We start from the raw sequence: 18,314 nt of genomic DNA on the forward strand, positions 1-18,314 counted from the left end.
GAAGATTAACACAAGCATAACTATGGCATTAAATTATCAGAGAAAGTATCAGAATGTGTGATTTTTTGGGTTTCATGCAAATAATGTTTCTTGTCTGGAAAATAATTATCCCTCTTTTCTTTAGATATGGAGATACTTATTCAATTTAATTGTTTTCTGATGCAAAAACTGAATTTTGCTAAAACAGCCAGATTTCAGTAGCATACACAGAAATGAGTGGTGATTCAAATCAATAGGATTATCACTATTTGCATGTGCAAATCACACAATTTTAAAGTGTCTACAAACATGCCCAATTCCTTGAGAAAAGAAATGCTTATTAAGACATATGTCATGACATGTTTTGCTGGCTTTAGATGTTTAATCCATAAATTCCTGTCTAACATAGGTACAATCCTTTCTTAATCCTAAATTAATTGGTCCACAAGTGTGAAACCTGTTCAGTTGGATGTATACCGAAAAATAAATATTAAGTAAATTTCAGATCTCTAACCCACCTTATTATATTCATTCTGGGAAGCAGCTTCTCATCCATTTCTCGCTGTACCTCACAAGTCTTGGATTTCAATGTGATTTATCCCTCCAATTATTTGTTGTAAATAAGAACTAAGAAAAAGGCTAATTTATTTGAAGATTTTTATTTTTTAACAGCCTGGTTAGAACAAAAGAATGGCACATCTGCCCTTACTGTATATCAGCCACCAAATGCTTTGAGACTTCTTGGTGGCACTGTCTGGGATGGATTGGTTGCTGTTTCTATTGTTAACTGACTACATATCATCAGTTATCTTTATTGTATCCACGAGGTTTGGAACAACCTTGTTGCCTCTTTGTTATGAACCTCATGAATGCATCAAGGGGAGTATGAAGAAGTGTAAGAAGACTCCCACCTTTATTCACTCATTGTTTAACACATCATAGCCACCATAGACACACACAAGAGATTAAGAGCTGACCGGAGAGTTGGCATGTCCCACGCCAACATCATAGCACGCCTGAAAGCACCCAAAAGGCCACATGGGTCACTGTGCTGCTGGAGACAAAATAATACTGGCCTAGTGACCTTGGTGACACAAGTGACCTACTGTAACTAGTGACATGACAGAGGGTCAAACCAATCATAGAACTCAATTTATATTTAATCGAGCATGTTTATTGGTTGTGTCACTTGTAAGGGCCTTTTTTAGAATTTTTGCACATTTTTGTGAACAATGTGTGGCAATTGGAATGTATATGACCTTAGTGACACACTATATGTTATCCTTACAACATACAGTACAGTTTGACAGTTTCCTACAAGTGTTGCATAAGGAGCAGACTTTGACAGGTTAGGCCTCCTATCCAATGATACATTTTACAAGGCATGTGACAAACTGGAAGTCTCTCTAGGAAGACCAAAAATTATGGACAGGTATTGGATGTTATAACCACAGAGAAGAAATTTTAAATGATCACACCTTCATTTTGTGTTTGTAAGTAAACGGGGCTCAAAGTACAAGTTCATAATTCAACCAGCAAAAGAAACCTGTGATAAGTACAAAAGACTGGAAGCATTTCTTCTGACATTCAGAGTTTGACCAAGAGTAATGTCAGGGTTGCATACATAATTATTCTTTGACCAGCTTGGATAGCTATATTGTTATAATAGCAACATAGGTACCAGTTAAGAAAAACAATTACAATACCTCTATTTCCTTTTTATTGATTTGTGTTTTTTTTATTACCAGGCTTATTTCCGTCAACAAGTTAGGAACATTTCCTCTCAGGATGGATGGGAAGACACAGGAACCCAATTGAAAAGGTTAGTGTTATGGCTGCAAAATACATAGGGGAAAAGTATAATGTTTTTGACTGAAGTTATTTAAGTACATTTTTCTTTATTTTGCTTTCTATTAAAGGTTACGACGTGAAACTGTTTTGGGAATCGCTTGTCAGATGGGAGACGAAGGTGCTTTGGATCAGGCCACTGTGTTATTTAATAAGTGGCTAGAAGGTCAAAGGTAATTACTGGTATTATGTGTTATAAATGTGTTTGAAGGCAAAAGGACCTTGGGAATTACATGTGTAGTGTGGTCTCTTAGCTATCACTGGACTCTGTTTCAATCAGTTTGGCTCAAAAAGCAGTGGGCATCTTGTCACTTTGAAATCAATGGTTAACAGGTGCTGAAAGTTTATATTATTGTTTAAGGTAATCACATTTTATATAGTATTCTTTCTAAAAAGGTGGATTTCTTGTTCTGTTGTGTTTGCTGAAAGAACGGAGAAGAGATCACAATTTTGTACAACAATAGACTAAACATTGTTGGTTTTGAAGGAGTATTTTTTAAAGCACCAGAAGAAAATGAGAACATTTCCTAGTCACGGAAATGGTTCATAATTGCTAGGAGGCATAAGTATTTGTTTTATTATCTGTACATCATTTACATTAACAGTATGTTGCATTCAAAAAAGCACAGTGACATCAGTTCTTAACATTATATAACACAAAACCTTGATTATTATCAAAACAACACTGTACTTTGTTACTAAAGTAGTTCAGGTGGGTAACTGCGTCAGCATGCGTCAGCATGCGTAGGCTGCAAAGGAACAAGTAATAGGTTTATTCCATGCTGAAAAAAACAAAAAAGAAAACACAACATTGTCTCACACCTGAAGAAGGCTCCACAGCCGAAACGTTGTGTTTTTGTTTTGGCTTTTTTACAGCATGGAATAAACCTATTACTTGTTCCTTTGTTAATAAATACACATACATATTTTATATCCATTTATTTTCAAAATCACTTAGCCTAATAGAGCCTCAGAATGAATTACATATATATAATATATATATGTTTATATTTAATGAAACCTAAATTTGGATGTGGTTTCACTTCAAAGCGAGTTATTAATCAAAAGTTTTGACTACAATATACAAAGCAACAACTCAAACTAGTTTGAACAAAATATTTGGCACAAGGCTCAACTTTCAAATCCCCAGTGTTTAATCAGCATACAAAGAGTCCACATTGTTTGACTGTTCCAATTTTCTTTTATATAAGTGTAAGATTTTACTATCACAATCTTGTATTTTTGTATGCTAATACATAGATTAAATAGCAACACTCTTCTTATGATTTCAGTATTCCAGTTAACCTGCGACTTTTGGTGTACCGATATGGAATGAAAAATTCTGGGAATGAGACCTCCTGGAATTATATGTTTCAAAAATACATAGAAACACCACTTGCTCAGGAGAAGGACAAGCTGCTATATGGACTAGCATCAGTGGAGAACATCAGTCTGCTGGAAAAGTAATTATATATTTTTGTTACAATCTATTACACAGTATTTCTTTCAAAGAGGTATAACTATTTTTGAAGGCACTACAGACTAAAGCAGATTGTCCCTTTACTTCTGCTGTGTTTTCTAGATTCTTGAAAGCCATCAGAAATGAAAGTGTCGTCAGGAGCCAAGATGTGTTTACCATCATTAGATACATCTCATATAACAAATATGGAAAAACAATGGCCTGGGACTGGACAACACTGAACTGGGAATATCTGGTGAACAGGTATGTCCACAAAAGATTTGATGGACCAAAGATTTGATTATGTTGACACATGGATGCAAACATTAAATGTTCTTTTGTTTTGTTTCCTAAAATGTCAGAGTTTCACATTATGCATTCTTGGGTTTCTAAATGTCTTTAAATTTGGTGTCATTTCTGAAAAACAAATCTCAAGCTAAACAAAAGTAAAAAAGTCTAAAGTGTTTTGAAAATACTAAAATACTATAAAAATTCAAAATGAAGTAGAGTTGCACAAATAATTGGTCACACACAATGTCTTTCATTACTTAATTCACACAAAGTTTTTATTATATGTTGCTAGAATGAATGAGAATTACATTATGTGAAACAAGTATATTTTAAGAAATAAAGGTTTTTAGGGATGGCATTGTGGGTGAAGCTGTTAGTATTTCTGAATATAATTTCCTCTAGTTTTAACAGCATTGTAGTTATCCATATATGTGACACTAGGTTTACAATGTTTTGTATTTTCTGCTGAGACATTGTTCATTTAATGTTCCTAATAGGAACTGCATTTACACCAAATTGTTCAATTTCAATAGGACAATCAAAGAGATCTGTATTTAACCGATAGAGAAAATGTTATCACCCATCACTTTTGCTTTGGAGCTTGACCAAATCTGGGAATATTATTTTTCTGGAGGCCACATATATTGCCCTTTCACAAATGAGAGTGTTAGAACAATATTCAGCCCAGTCTTCATTTTCTTTTGTTCACACACACACACACACACACACACACACACACACACACACACACTTGCTTACTGTAGACCTAATGCATGCATAAAAACCCAGAGTACAAATGAAGCAAATACAAATACTGACCCTTATTTCTTAATTTGGTTGCACACATCAGACAGAACTTGACACAGATGAAAATTTCAACTGGAAATTATTAAACTTATTTTACAATGGCAGAGCTGCACCTGCATTGTACATCTCATCAAGAAAGGTCTGTGCTTCTCTTTATATACTTAGCCAGGACTTAGCTGTCCTTCAGAAAAAAAAACCACAAAAATTCTCCATTGAATGAACTTATCTTTCCATATCATCCATCAGTTCCCTCATCTCTCAGTAGAGCAGATTTCACTATCATTGATCCATGAATTGCATTAACAGAATCTATTCTAAGGAACTAACTCACTGCAATTTTTTGTATTTCACATTATACTCACTTGTACTGCATGGGGAAATTGAGAAAGGGCAGGTGTGCCTCCCACCCTGTAGGTTATTCGTCCTTTTGGAAAGCTGCATGTTCTGCAGTGAAGCAGTACAATCCTCACAGACATCACTGAAAAGCCAGAGGGTGCTCAGGAACCAACAGTTTCACTGGTAGCCAAGACAGACTTAGTTAATCCTAGCCCTGCCATAGTCTTGCTCTGACAACTGTATTTCACTATATAGGGAAATCTCACTCACTTTTTTACCTGAGTGAAGGACAACAAGAGAATCTCTTCAAGGCCTCATTAGCTTTGGCGTAAGAAAGCAACTTGATACCTGTAGATTGTAAATAGGTTGCATAGGCCTGTTTAGAGCACTACCTACTTCAGGACATGATAAAGATGATACATTCGACCAATAAGTAGTTCTGTTATGTGATTTTGAGCTCTAGTGAACTGAAAACTGGAAAACTACCCTGAGTTACCTTGGTGGAGATAATCCACAAGATGATGCAAAACACTGATGATGTGAGCTAATCAATTCTTTCTGTATGTGTCTATTATGACAACACATAGGACCAATATTGTTCCCCCCAAAAATAGAATTTCAATCTATTTACTGTTTCTGAGAGAGCATAATTTTTTACAATATCCAGTAAAGTCTCCAGGTTGTGGGTTATTTTGGTTCTTTTCCACCCTCACTATGTGACTTCTCTCAATGTTGCAGATTCACCATTAATGACAGGAATTTGGGACGGTTAATAACCAGAATTTCAAATACCTTTAACACTGAGCTTCAGCTGTGGCAGGTAATGTACTGAAAACATTAAGTATCAAGCCTGTTTATTCCATTACTGTTTATTTACCTAATTAAGAACATGTTATAAGTGCCAGTCACATTTTCATGTACAAATTTTAAAAATATGATAGACAGCAACAGATAATGGAAACTGATGACGTATGTTTGCTTATATTGGATAAATCTACAACGTGCTATCATACCAACACATTTACTGGGATGTTTCCTTCTGTGGTTTCCCATGAAAACTAGGCGTTAAAGAAATAAATGTGATCGACAGATTACAGCATAATCCCAATGGACAAAAGCACAGTTGCGCTTAAACTGATAACACAAAATTCAAATCATGGGAAAGTAAAGTTTTTCACTTTAATGTTATCAATATCTTTAGTCATTCATAAAATGTAAAGTGATATAGGAAGAGGAACTGATGTAGGGTACAGTTGTTACCTAATACTTGTATGTTTCCCCCAATTGTCCCAAAACAACCTGGCAGGTTAATTAGCTTTAGGTGTGAGTGTGAGCATGTGTGTGTTTGTGTCTATATGTCTGCCCTGTGATGGACTGCCATCCTGTACCGGGTGTACCCTGCCTTGTGCCCATTGCTTGCCAGGATGAACTTCAGCTCATGACACTGAATGGTTAGAAAATGAATGGATGGATAAAAGGACTTTATTGCAGCAACATTTGTGATTCGTTATTAGATAAAAAAAGTTTCCTTGTTGAACCAAGAACAGCTGTTTATTTTCCTACTGATTGATAACAATACTTGCCTTGAAGTGCATTTGTCCCTTTATCTTCTCTTTAATTCTAATTCAGATGCAGCACTTCTTTGAAAAGTATCCCAATGCTGGTGCAGGAGCAACACCGAGAAAACAGGCTCTTGAAACTGTAAGGAACAACATTGAATGGATTAAAGAGAACAGAGATGAAATATACACATGGCTAAACAACAATGTTTTATAGAATTTGCTGAGGCAGTATGTACATTAATGGGATCCTTTGAAAACTTCCCTGTGAGAATGACATTTCAAGATTTTATTATTGATTGTAGTGCACATGCAGAACTAGAATAGGACAATATGGTATAAGATGTAAAATTCCTTTTGCAAGAGCTCTGCTTTTTGGTAATGACGCATGTGCAGTTTTACGTTTAATTCTACTTAATTTTTGCTAGTGATCAAAGTTAAATAGGGATTTATTTATTAAGATTTCTCAATTGTTCTGAATATTATCAAGAAAAATGCAAATCAAAAGATTTTACAACAGTGGTTCTCCATCTTTGTCCTGACGGATCTCATGTGTTTGTTCCAGTTAAGTTCCCAATCCATCAGTTTCAATTTTGTCTTATAGAATTGTAAAATTAATTTTAGCCTCTTAAAATATTAAATGGTACTTATACTAGGGAGTTGTTCACAAGCAGTTCAAAGCTCCCATTACTCTGGCTTATTACCTGAAATACAGGTAATAGACCCTCGACAGAATCAACAAAGGACTCCTCGTCACAATCTTTGGTTCATTTTCTCTATATGATTCTTCAAATCATTTTTTCACAATCTTGAAAATAAATGAACAATAAAGTTTTGAGAGATTCATTACACTTGTCACCAGTACTAGAGACCTACTGTAAATATCATACAAATTAAAAATGTGTGTGACATTTTCAGAAAGCTGATCCAGGTGAGAGTCTAAGTTTATTGAACTCTCCCTCTGGTTGGGATACAAATTAATCTCAGTGTCACGTAGAAAGTGACAACGTAAATAGCTAATTAAACCTAACCCGCATGTCTTGGGGAGCTGGGACGAGACCTAAGAAAGCCCATAACAATGTGGAAAAAACCCGTAGACTCCACACTCACAAAAGCCTGAAAATGGATAGTTAGAATAGTTCCTGACACTTATATACTGTAGCACTTTGCTGGAGACTCCACCCAAAGCACTTTACAGGTAATGGGGACTCCCCTCCACCTGGATGATGTGATGACAGCCATACCCCTACTCTTTTCAAGAAACACCCTGAGATTTTTAATGACCACGGAGAGTCAGGGTTTCAGTTTTACATCTCATCTAAAAGGTTCCCGTCACTATACGGGTGCATACAGAAACTCATACAGAAACACAGGGTGAGTGCCTCCTACTGGCCCCACTAACACTACTTCCTTAGTTTTTCCAGGAGCTCTTCCATCCAGATAATGGCTAGGCTCACACCTGCTCAGGTTCAGTGCGTTGCCAGTTGAGAGTTCCAGTGTGATATACTGATATACTGTAGATGCTGGCATGAATCACCAAGGCCATCCAAAAATAAGTTCTCTTAGAAAAAAAATATATTTTGGCCCTGCAATAGACTGGTGTCCCGAATAGGCTCTGGCACCCCAGCAACCCTGAATTGGAAGAAACAGTTAGAAAATGGATGAATTGATACAAAAAAAGAATAGAAATGTTTCAGACACAACTATTTCTTAACTATTTTTTATATTTTTCTTGGAAAAAAAATTATCTATGCAAACATTTATAGACAGTTTGATAAGATAGTTAGGCTTTGTGAGTATTTTAGAGGGGGGTTCAGAGCCTTAAATATTAAGTTGATCTTACAGACTTTCAGTGAAGTAAGAAGCAGCATACACTCCAGTGTTACAGGGGTAGAAACAAATGCTTTTCATACCGGCAGATGTTAACTAAATAAAATCTAAAGGAAGGAACACTGATTTTCTTGGAGAAAAATTCCTACTTTCTTTCAAATTTATTATTTTAGGTTACTTTAACTATTATATTAATTTCTTATTCTTGATTAAAGCAAATGTCATCATGTTTATGTATCTACAAATATATAAATAAGTCCCTCAGAAAGCTTTGCATTACCTAGTTAAAACTCAGCTGAGTAAGCAAGCTGTTTAAGTGAAGTCTTCTAATTATTTTAAGTAGTGAAGAATGTAGATTGTACTATGAACAATTATTTTTATTCTGTAAAATAAAAAGCAAGAAGGAAAATCATACATTTTAGCTGTATAATTATTCAGAAGATGTATATTTTGTTGGAAACCCATTAAATGTGATGAAAACCAACATATTGCCTCATTAATGTAACGTGAATTTTTCTCTTTCCTGATACTCTTATGGGGTGGCACGGAGGCCCTGGGCTCAATTCCAGTCCTGAGGTGCTATCTGCGTGAAGTTTGTTCTTCCCTTGTTAATGTGGGTTTCCTCTATCTGTGCTGGTTTCCTCCTGCAGTCCAGGTTCACTGGTTTCTGGAGAAATCGGTCTTGGTGTGTGTGTGCACCTATTTATCTGTGTGTGTCCTGCGATGGACTGCCGTCCCTTCCCAGGGTTCATCCCAGCCTTGCGCCTTGTTTGCCAGGATAGGCTCCAGCTCCCCCATGACCCTGTATTGTATAAAGAGGTTTGAAGATGGATCGATACTCTTTTGGCTAATACAATACTTGCTCCTTTTGTTTCCAAAAATCCCCAAATGATTTAAAACAGCTGTGTTCCAAAGCTGCTGCCTGTGTGGTGCTCCAGTCTTCTTGTGCAATTTAAATGGTCTGTTCCCTTCAATTTCTACTCCCTGTATTACTTATTTGGCATATGCACTGTAGTTTTTAAAATGCTCTCTGCTTGCAAGGATAAACTGATGAGGGCCCCACTCAGAGTCACTGTAGAACTGTATGTGGTCATGGTGAATGAGAGTAATTGTACATTAATAAACAGCATCTATGTATTTTGTTATTTAGAGAGCTTTTAACAAAAAAGCAGACCCTTCCAAAGTACAGTATCTGTAACTTTGAACTAAGAAAACCCTTTTTTTATTTTGGAAAATGAAAAATAGAAAAAAAAGACTACAATACTCACAGTCTCCTTGCAGGCATCGGGTATGTAGACTACACTAAGTTGTGTGTGTGTGTGTGACATCAAGAAGCAACATCTATGAAAAGGTTCAATGTGTGTGTTTTAGTTTGTTTGTTCTTCCTCTAGATAAAGTTGGACAGGAAGAAAAAAAAGTGTCACATTAAATCATGGGAAATAATAATAGAATTACACAATGTGCAAGCAAGACCTCATTGGTGTGTACAGTTTTGGTAACTGCATTTGAAAAAAAGAGGTCGAAGTGGAGAGATAGAATAATTTCTCATATCAAAGGCCTGTCACACACAGGAAAATGGAGCTTAACCATTTTAGACTTATAACCATAGATTATGAGAAAATTTAAAACAATGGTATTGTGGTATTGACAAACCCAAGCCATTGGAGTACTTAAGGCTCAACTGTATAGCAATGATTTCAGAAAACAAGTAAAATTAGGATATATTCACTAAAGAGTAAAGGTAAGAAGCTTTTTTCCACAGTGTCATAGGCACCAGCAACAAATCAACAAACTACAGTACTCAAATATGCTATTGAGGCAGACTTTCTATCATCCTTCCAAGAAATGGTCAGATGGGATTTCCAGATCAGTAAGGAACTAGCAACAAATGAGCTAGGTCCTTACTTATTTGCATTTTTTAAACTTTTCTAATATTTATTTTTGTTTTATTTTAAAATTCCAAATCAAAACTCACATATGATGGAACACTGTTGAATTAAAAGCGATGGATTGTGGATAAGACATTAGTCCTATCATAATATTCACAATAGTTAGGATACCTAACCTCAGTGCATCCTAAATTGTTTTTTAATTTGCCCTCTTAGATTTCCCAACTGCATTGGTTAACTGAGGGGCTGGTTAACATTTCCATCTTATTCATCTGTGGTGTGAGCTGCTAGCAAGAAAGGTGGCTGTGCTCTACCACAGAGTGGCTCACGGTTTTGATGCCCGAAATGAGTCTTTCCATCATATGATTAATTATTATAATTAATAATTCCTTACACTTATATCGTGCTTTTCTGGACACTCCACTCAAAGCGCTTTACAGGTAATGGGGAGTCTCCTCCACCACCACCAACGTGTAACCCCACCTGGATGATGTGACGGTAGCCATAATGTGCCAGTACACTCACCACACATCAGCTATTAGTGGGAAGAAGAATATAGTAATGAAGCCAATTCATAGATGGGGATTATTAGGAGGCCATGACTGGTAAAGGCCAATAGGAAATTTGGCCACGATGCCAGAGTTTCACCCCTATTCTTTTCAAGAAACACCCTGGACTTTTTAATGACCACAGAGAATCAGGACCTTGGTTTTATATCTCATCCAAAGCATGGCACCTTTTTTACAGTATAGCGTCCCCGTCACTTTACTGGGACATTAGAACCCACATAGACCACAGGGTGAGTGTCCCCTGCTGGCTTTACTAACACATTTTCCAGCAGCAACCAGTTTTTCTTCCCCAGGAGGTCTCCCATCCAGGTACTGACCAGGCTCACACCTGCTTAGTTTCGGTGGGTTGCCACTTGTGAGTTGCAGGGTGCTGACTTGAGTCTATGACTTGTAAGACTCATTTGTGATTGTGATGGGCAAGCAACAGGCATAAGGCGGGGAACACCCTGGACGTGTCGCAGTGTACTCACACAAACATTCACATACTCACAACAGGGCCGCTTGTCCCAGAACCCAGTTAAACTAAGCTTAAGTGTAAGCTGCCCTGAAGTATACATAAGAGGTATTATTACTGAAAAATGTGCCAATTCAAAATAAAATCCAAATTAAAAATTGCAGGTAACCAAACCAAACCAAACCCAATTGGAAATAAAAAAGAAACATTCTACACATAAATAAAGATGACACTTTTTCACTTATTGGTTAGAACACAAATCAGTAACCTTATCCTGGGATAAAATCTCATCATATTATTCTCACACAGTAACAGCTTACTCTATTATCATGGCATAATTATCAGTGCTGCCTTTCTGAAGTGCTGCTTGATAATTAAACATTCCAGAGTTTTTAAATCTTTTTTTTCTAAAATATGTTTAAAAAAATATACTCCCTATAGCTTTCTATCATTTTTTTCTAGAAACAAGCTGCACTTTTAAAGTGTACCACAAAGAATGTTAAAGTGTACCACAAAGTGAAGTAACTGTTTAAACTGTAATCATGAAACTACTTTTCATTACAAGTAAATGTTATCATACAGAGGTCTACAAGCAATTTTTATATAACCAGCTTAACATGGGTGTACCTGCTGAAATGTTTAATTCTGAGTAAATTAAAAAATTGACCTCACTTTATCATTTGGAGAGTTTCTTACAGTATGTTCATTTCTTTCTGGAAAAAAAAAATCATATCTGCGATTTAAGACTGCCAACCAAACATTTTCCTGTGCTAACCTTACATTGTACTGTACACTCCAGTGGGTGGCTGTAAGGAACAATATTAACTCTGCTAGGTGTTTCTTTTAACCAGTTCTTATGGAGATGTGCACCATCTGCTGGTTACTTTTAACATCGCAATTCTAACCGATAATCATTTTCACATTAGCCTTTTGAGTGACTCAACAGTATAGCTATTTGGGTCAGTTTAATTTAACATGTTGCTAATGATGTTATAAACAATTAGAAAAATATATTACATATTCATCACCGTAAGGATAGGGTTAGAGGTATGGATCAGGCTACAGTTGTATTTAGGGTTTTATTACTCGCATACAATTAATCTACAGTAGAAGTTTTCTATGTATATGTCCTACTGTTAACACTTTATTAAAACTGTACACATTATTTATAACGTTTATAAATGGCATAATCAACCACCATAATGATATTTCTTTAATAACTTTAATACATTTTGTTTTTATATGTTAGTCATTTAATATTTTCTTGAATATTGACACTTTAAATCTTAAAAATACTTAAATTCTCCTATATTTAAACATTCTACTTTTTTATAAAACATTTGCACTAAGTGCAGCAGAAAAAATATTGAGCTTTAATGAAATCATGATTTAATTATTTCTTTTTTTGTTGAGAAACAAATACTTTCATGTTTTAACATTAAACTGAAAAATTTAAACAAATAACAGCTTTTGCTGTTATTTAATTTCTTTCAATCCTAAACATGTTGAGCATCAAGACTTTATATAAAGCCTATACTAGACTTCAGTTCTGTTAAACTAAATTCTATTAACAACATTTTAGTTTGGGTGAGAAGAAACCAATGTTCTCTCTTGATTATACTGAATTCAAATGGATTGCAGTCTTTGTGATCAAGTGCTCACAAATCAAGGTAAAAGATATAAGATAACAAGATGAGAAGTGCTGGAATTGTAGACTGATTCATTGTTGGGTTCATAAAGCTAAAAGCTTTATGTACTACATATATATATATACTGTATATTGTACTACAAATAAAGATCTATCATCATTAAGGGTAACTTTAAAAATAAATGGTTATAGTGTCAGTAGAAGATCACTGTAGAACAATAGAACATCAGAAATGTTACTGTTAAAATGGCTGCAAGGCGATGAAGACATTCAGCCCATTTGGGCCATTTGGTAGCTGGTTGCTTACTGACTCAACTTTGTCAATGCCTTTAAAGATACTCCTATCAGGTTCCTCGTTCTCATTTCTATTGGGAATTGTTTTTCTGCTTAAAGAAGTAAAATTCCTGATAAAATATAGAACATGCAAACAAAGTGTGCAAAGCATTTTATATATATAAAGTATATAACAAAATAATAAGCATAAATAATAAAACATGCTATTAAGAGTGTTAAAGGGACTTTGGCCATTACTGTCCTGTCATGAATCACATTGGAATAACAGCAACATGACCATCTTCTATCCTGATTTTCTCACATCTCTGACCTAACCAAGACTGGAGTTTGATTAGGATGGTAAACTCCATGAAAACCCAATTGTAAGTTGTGTTGATGGACCAGTGGGTGTCACTCTTCCCTCTGAATGATCATTTTCAATCCAATGCCTCCGTAAGACATTAAACTGAGGTCCTGATTACTGGTCCATGAAAGATCCCATGTCTCTGTTCATAAGAGCCAGGACTGGCTAAATTCCCCTCAGGGTTTCCACAATCAAGCATCATTAAATTGAAGTCCCCCTTCTCTACACGATCTGCTATGAGGAGAGGCTGCACTTCACTGGTAGATGAAGCAGGTCCCTTCCTATATGGAAAGAGCTTTGAAAACATTTGGGATGAAAAGTGATACATAAATGCAATTCATGATTACACACAGACGCAGACAAAAATAAAGCGATAATGTACACAATTGATAAAATACAATTAGTTAACATTAACAATTATCCAATTGAATATTAAAACATGTTTCATAAAAGTGTGGAAATAAACAATTTCAGGCATTCATATTTTGTCATATATTTCAATAGATTGTCATATATTTCCATAGATGTGCATTACATGTAATGTAAAAATACAACAGAAATACATAAAACAAGTTTTAATCTCCTTAATATAACCCACAACCTTGCACATATATATATATATGAAACTCTTAGGATAATGCTTTAAACTGAATATGTCAAAAGGGTTTGAAGGGAAAGAGTCTGATAACGTTTTAGCGCCAGCTGGTGGCTGAGAACAGAAATTTAACCCCTCCCCTTGGAATTCTTTAACAGATAAATCACTCTTGAGCTCATGTGGAGGTACTGAATGGAATCTGTCAGGATCTCATCATTTACGAGAGGCTCTGCCTGTCAATATGTTTATGTAGAGCCAGCAGAGATAAAATTTCCTCACGCTTTTTCTGCAGACGTAAGGTATGTCTTCTCACAAGTTTCTCAGTCCCTTCTATTTTCCTCTTCTGTAATTTCTCCCTTGTTGCAAGTTCTGTTTTCTTTGTGCTTCCTTTCTTTTCTTTTTGCTCTTTGGCTGTTTCGGTTGATGTTATTTACCATGCAAGATAACAGTTCCAACATAGTTTCCAAGAGAAGATTTTGCAAAGGGATTAGGTGAGGAAGAAAGGCAGGGATGTAATGAATCAGTCTCTGAAGGTCAATGGTGAAGTACTGCATGCTGAGGCCTGCTTTACTTCCTTAACATAGTGAAATTTATTTTTCTGAACCCATTTTTTTAAAACGTATAATTTGTGTTTATGGCAGACAGCAGAAAATTGATAGACTACACACAAAGGATTGCAAAATGGATATGATTTGAATGTTATTTTAAGTTAAAAATATGCGAAAAGCAATGATAAGCTAAACTTATTCTGTTATGTCAAAGATCTAAAGGTTTAGCTTTAAATTGCTTGTCACAGGAAATTGAGCCCCGGTAGCCTCAAACCAGCTTAATGCATCTGAATGGTGCTCTCTAGTCCTATCCTCCTGCTGAACTTCAATTAGTTCTTCAATTCTGTGCACAAAAATGTGGGCAAGAAAAGGTGATCTTGACCATTATGCAGCATCTGTATGTTTTAAATTAAATTCATGTTTCAACTGGCTTCACAAATAAGATTAAAGTGGAGTAACTGTACACTTAAAATATTTCCATTAACCTTTGCAAGAGATAAACCAGGGTAAAATCTGGTTTCCTTTTCAGTCTTTAGTTTTAGGGCCAAACACTTCATAAAATGTGATCATGTGCCTGCTGAAGAAATTATGATGTAACAAACATTAAAGGAGTTTTTAAAAGGAAGTGGGAAGTTCTGGAAGAGTGATGATAAAAAAAGAATATGACTGCTAGCTGGTAACTATTTGGAGCAACATAAAATGTTTTTTGTCATATTAAGAGTAATATGGCTTAAAATACCTGCATGTTGTCCCTGCATGTGTCCATGTTTTTCTTTTCCAATGCATGTGTTTATGAATGCAGCTGGAGACATAAATAAATGATTGCTGTAACATTTAAGAACATTTTTAACTGAATTTACTTACTGTAACAACAGCTACTTTGTGTAATCCTGCATCACTCTTCAGTTGGGTAATTAAAATGTTTCCATTTACAGTATGACAATATGTTTGATCCGTTTTTATTTTCTATATGCTATATTGTCAAAATAATGTTTACATGAAGTAACTACTGGTTGACTAAATGTTTTGAAATTTGTTGTTGAAAAAAATAACATACATGAGAGGTTTTGCCTCTCCAGTAAAACACATTGTTTTCTACATCATTTGGAACCTGTGATTTACATTTTATTTTATAGAGGACTCTGCTACATTGTGGTTTAAATAGTTATTATTTCCAATTCTGTGTCTGCCTAGTGTTAAATGGGTAGTTATGGTGGGGATATGCTGGGGATAAGGAGAGCTATTAATCCAATGGTGTGTGGCAATTTCCTCTAACTGAAACAAAGGTGATGTTTACTCAACTATTCACAAGTCTGAGGGGAACAGATTTTATATCAAGACATTACATCAGGGCAAAGACTAACTAAAACAGAAAATTTTGCAATGGTATTGCCACTGCTCAAGGTGTGTGAATGAACACAGTAATTTAAACAAGAACATATAGGTTAGAAAAAAACTGAAAGGGCTGAAGGCAATTGAAGAAGTATTAACCAATTTTAGGAGAAAATATAAGCACTATACTTTTCTGATAGTGGCACAATGCATTTTTGTTTTCCTTCAAATTTAGACTTAGTGGTTATATATTTTTTCAGGACTCAAATTTTGGAACTGCTGAATAATAATAATCAATTCATCTTCACCATTACAACCCTCAAGCCAGCAGAGAATGGAGGATCGATGGTGCTTTCACTGATAACACTGGTAGTTTAAAAGTTCCCTGGCAGGCCAAAAGACACTCTGGTGTTGTAAGACAAACATTCAGATTATTTCATATGATTCAAATAAGCATTGACAAGTAGACTTGATAGTACCTTAGATACTGGATGCACTAAATGCTTAAACATTTATGTGTTTTTCCTTTCCATAAACTCCTAACATTTGATTCCATTTAGTGATATTCTGTTGTCATGCTAGGAGGCGCTATAGGTTATTTTTCTCTTACCATAATCTTTTGCTAATACATAAGCAAACACAGAGAAGTTCACAGAAGTCTGTGTCCATGTATTGGATTTTTAAAAGATAGAAACAGTATAACATAGGATTTCATGATTCAACCTTGCAGTAGGTAAAAAGTGCTTCTTTAATTGTGTTGTATGTACTGCTTGAAGTTATTATTGCTTTATTACACGTTTTATTTGCTATTTCTTATTATAACTTCTGATAAACATTTTAAATAAGAACTATAGAAAAATCTCAAGGTTGTTTGTTCAATGCAGAACTGAATTATCTAATCAAATACTGTAATTAATCAAAAGAAACAATTTATTTCATTCAAGGTTGCATATGAAGATGGCATTTCAAAATACATTTTAAACAACTGATCGATTTGCAAAACCTGGTGTTCATTCCAAAATACAGAATAACAAACCCTTTTTAGATATTTATTCCATCACACAAACATTTTTTTTCTGTTCAATACTAATAATGGTGTTTCAGACTAAGTTATTGTTGTAAATAAAAAGAAATGAAGTCACCCTTAAATGATTAATCATCTCATTCCCTGTATTATGACGAGAAATAAATAATTGTGCAGTTGTCAAAACCTAGAAGTTTAACAGCAAACATGAAGAGCTAGATGGAAGTAATCCCACACAAGATCTCACACACAAGATTTTTATGGTCTAGTTGCAAGAGAACACCATTTACTTCTCTTAAAAAAATAACTGGTTTGTTTGTCACATAGTATGACAAGGAATTAGTAAACCCCTTATACAGTGCTAAGAAGTTCAACAGCAGTAATTTCTTTCATCCACTTCAAGTACTTGCAGATGCTGGTACACGTTAGGGTGATCAATTTTGGTTGGCAAGCAAAGATTATGCATGCTTATACTCTGACACTATTCCCTTGCATGAGCTAGTATGTTGTACCAGTCTGCAAATTTAAATTGAACACTGTACCTCAGTCAAGACATAACAGACTTAAAGTGTTAACAAAGGGCTTTATTATTAATTTATTACTATTAGTAGGGCAAAAGTATTTTTGTTAAATACATTGCTTGTACATATTGGACCTTTTAGATGATATTGAGCTGAAATATAATTTTTGTGTTGGGAAAAAACATTTTGCATTGGGAAGTTGTTCACTTTATTTAAAAGCTATTAAAAAGACATAGAGAATTCACATTCACGCAACTTACTCACATCTATAACAAAATTTACTTTTTCAGGTCATGAGTGTAAGTACAGGCAACAAACAATTATATCATCACATTAAGAAGATATGTTTGCATAGGAGCAAAAATTAAACTTGCTATTATTATGAAGGAGACAATATATTCTGGCAGTTATAAAAAGAGGTGTGCTATTGAGATGTTCTTGATATGCAGTAAACCCTAATCCAGCATTTGTTTGCTGTATCTGTCAAATAAGATGTAAATTAATGATCCTGTTGGACAACCTTACTTCACAGCTCTATTGTTAATACATTGTTCATTTCTTTTTTCACTTTATACATTAAGAGTCTTTGCAAAATAATTATTACTATTATTATTATTATAGCTTATAGAACTATATAAGAACATGTATTATTATAAAAACATTTGCAGGTACATGTAGGCCATCTGCTGTGGACAGTTTCAGCAGAAGAAAGACTTTAACAATTAAGAAAAACATGGTATTGATATTGACATACCAACCAAAACAAACTGCCACCATAAACAGAAAAAAGTGCATGGGCTGAACACTGAGAATACACAGACAAGGGGTAAATGATCACATCAATGAAAAACAAACAAAAAAAAACAAGACAGCCCCCACTCTTTAAGAGAAGAGTATCCTAAATGATGGGGAAAATTATAAAGTCTGCAGAATTTCGGTAGACGTTTTATATATGTTCTGATAATGTAGTGATGTGCTCTATATAGAA

At 34.9% G+C, this 18,314-nt stretch overlaps 1 protein-coding gene across 1 annotated transcript in view; it reads left to right on the top strand.

Annotated features, from left to right (window-relative positions):
* Positions 1-8,593, top strand: part of enpep (glutamyl aminopeptidase) — a 58,241-nt gene extending 49,648 nt beyond the window's left edge. Inside the window, exons 15-20 of the mRNA XM_088923594.1 lie at positions 1,728-1,801; positions 1,899-2,000; positions 3,120-3,290; positions 3,410-3,550; positions 5,459-5,540; positions 6,350-8,593. Of these exons, the coding sequence (XP_088779720.1) occupies positions 1,728-1,801; positions 1,899-2,000; positions 3,120-3,290; positions 3,410-3,550; positions 5,459-5,540; positions 6,350-6,496 (717 nt within the window). The 3' untranslated portion in view covers positions 6,497-8,593. The remainder of the gene's footprint in view (positions 1-1,727; positions 1,802-1,898; positions 2,001-3,119; positions 3,291-3,409; positions 3,551-5,458; positions 5,541-6,349) is intronic.
* Positions 8,594-18,314: the final 9,721 nt, after the last annotated feature.

Source organism: Atractosteus spatula, chromosome 1 (assembly GCF_055471065.1).
Source record: "Atractosteus spatula isolate fAtrSpa1 chromosome 1, fAtrSpa1.hap1, whole genome shotgun sequence".
NCBI classification, from domain to species: Eukaryota; Metazoa; Chordata; class Actinopteri; order Semionotiformes; family Lepisosteidae; genus Atractosteus; species Atractosteus spatula.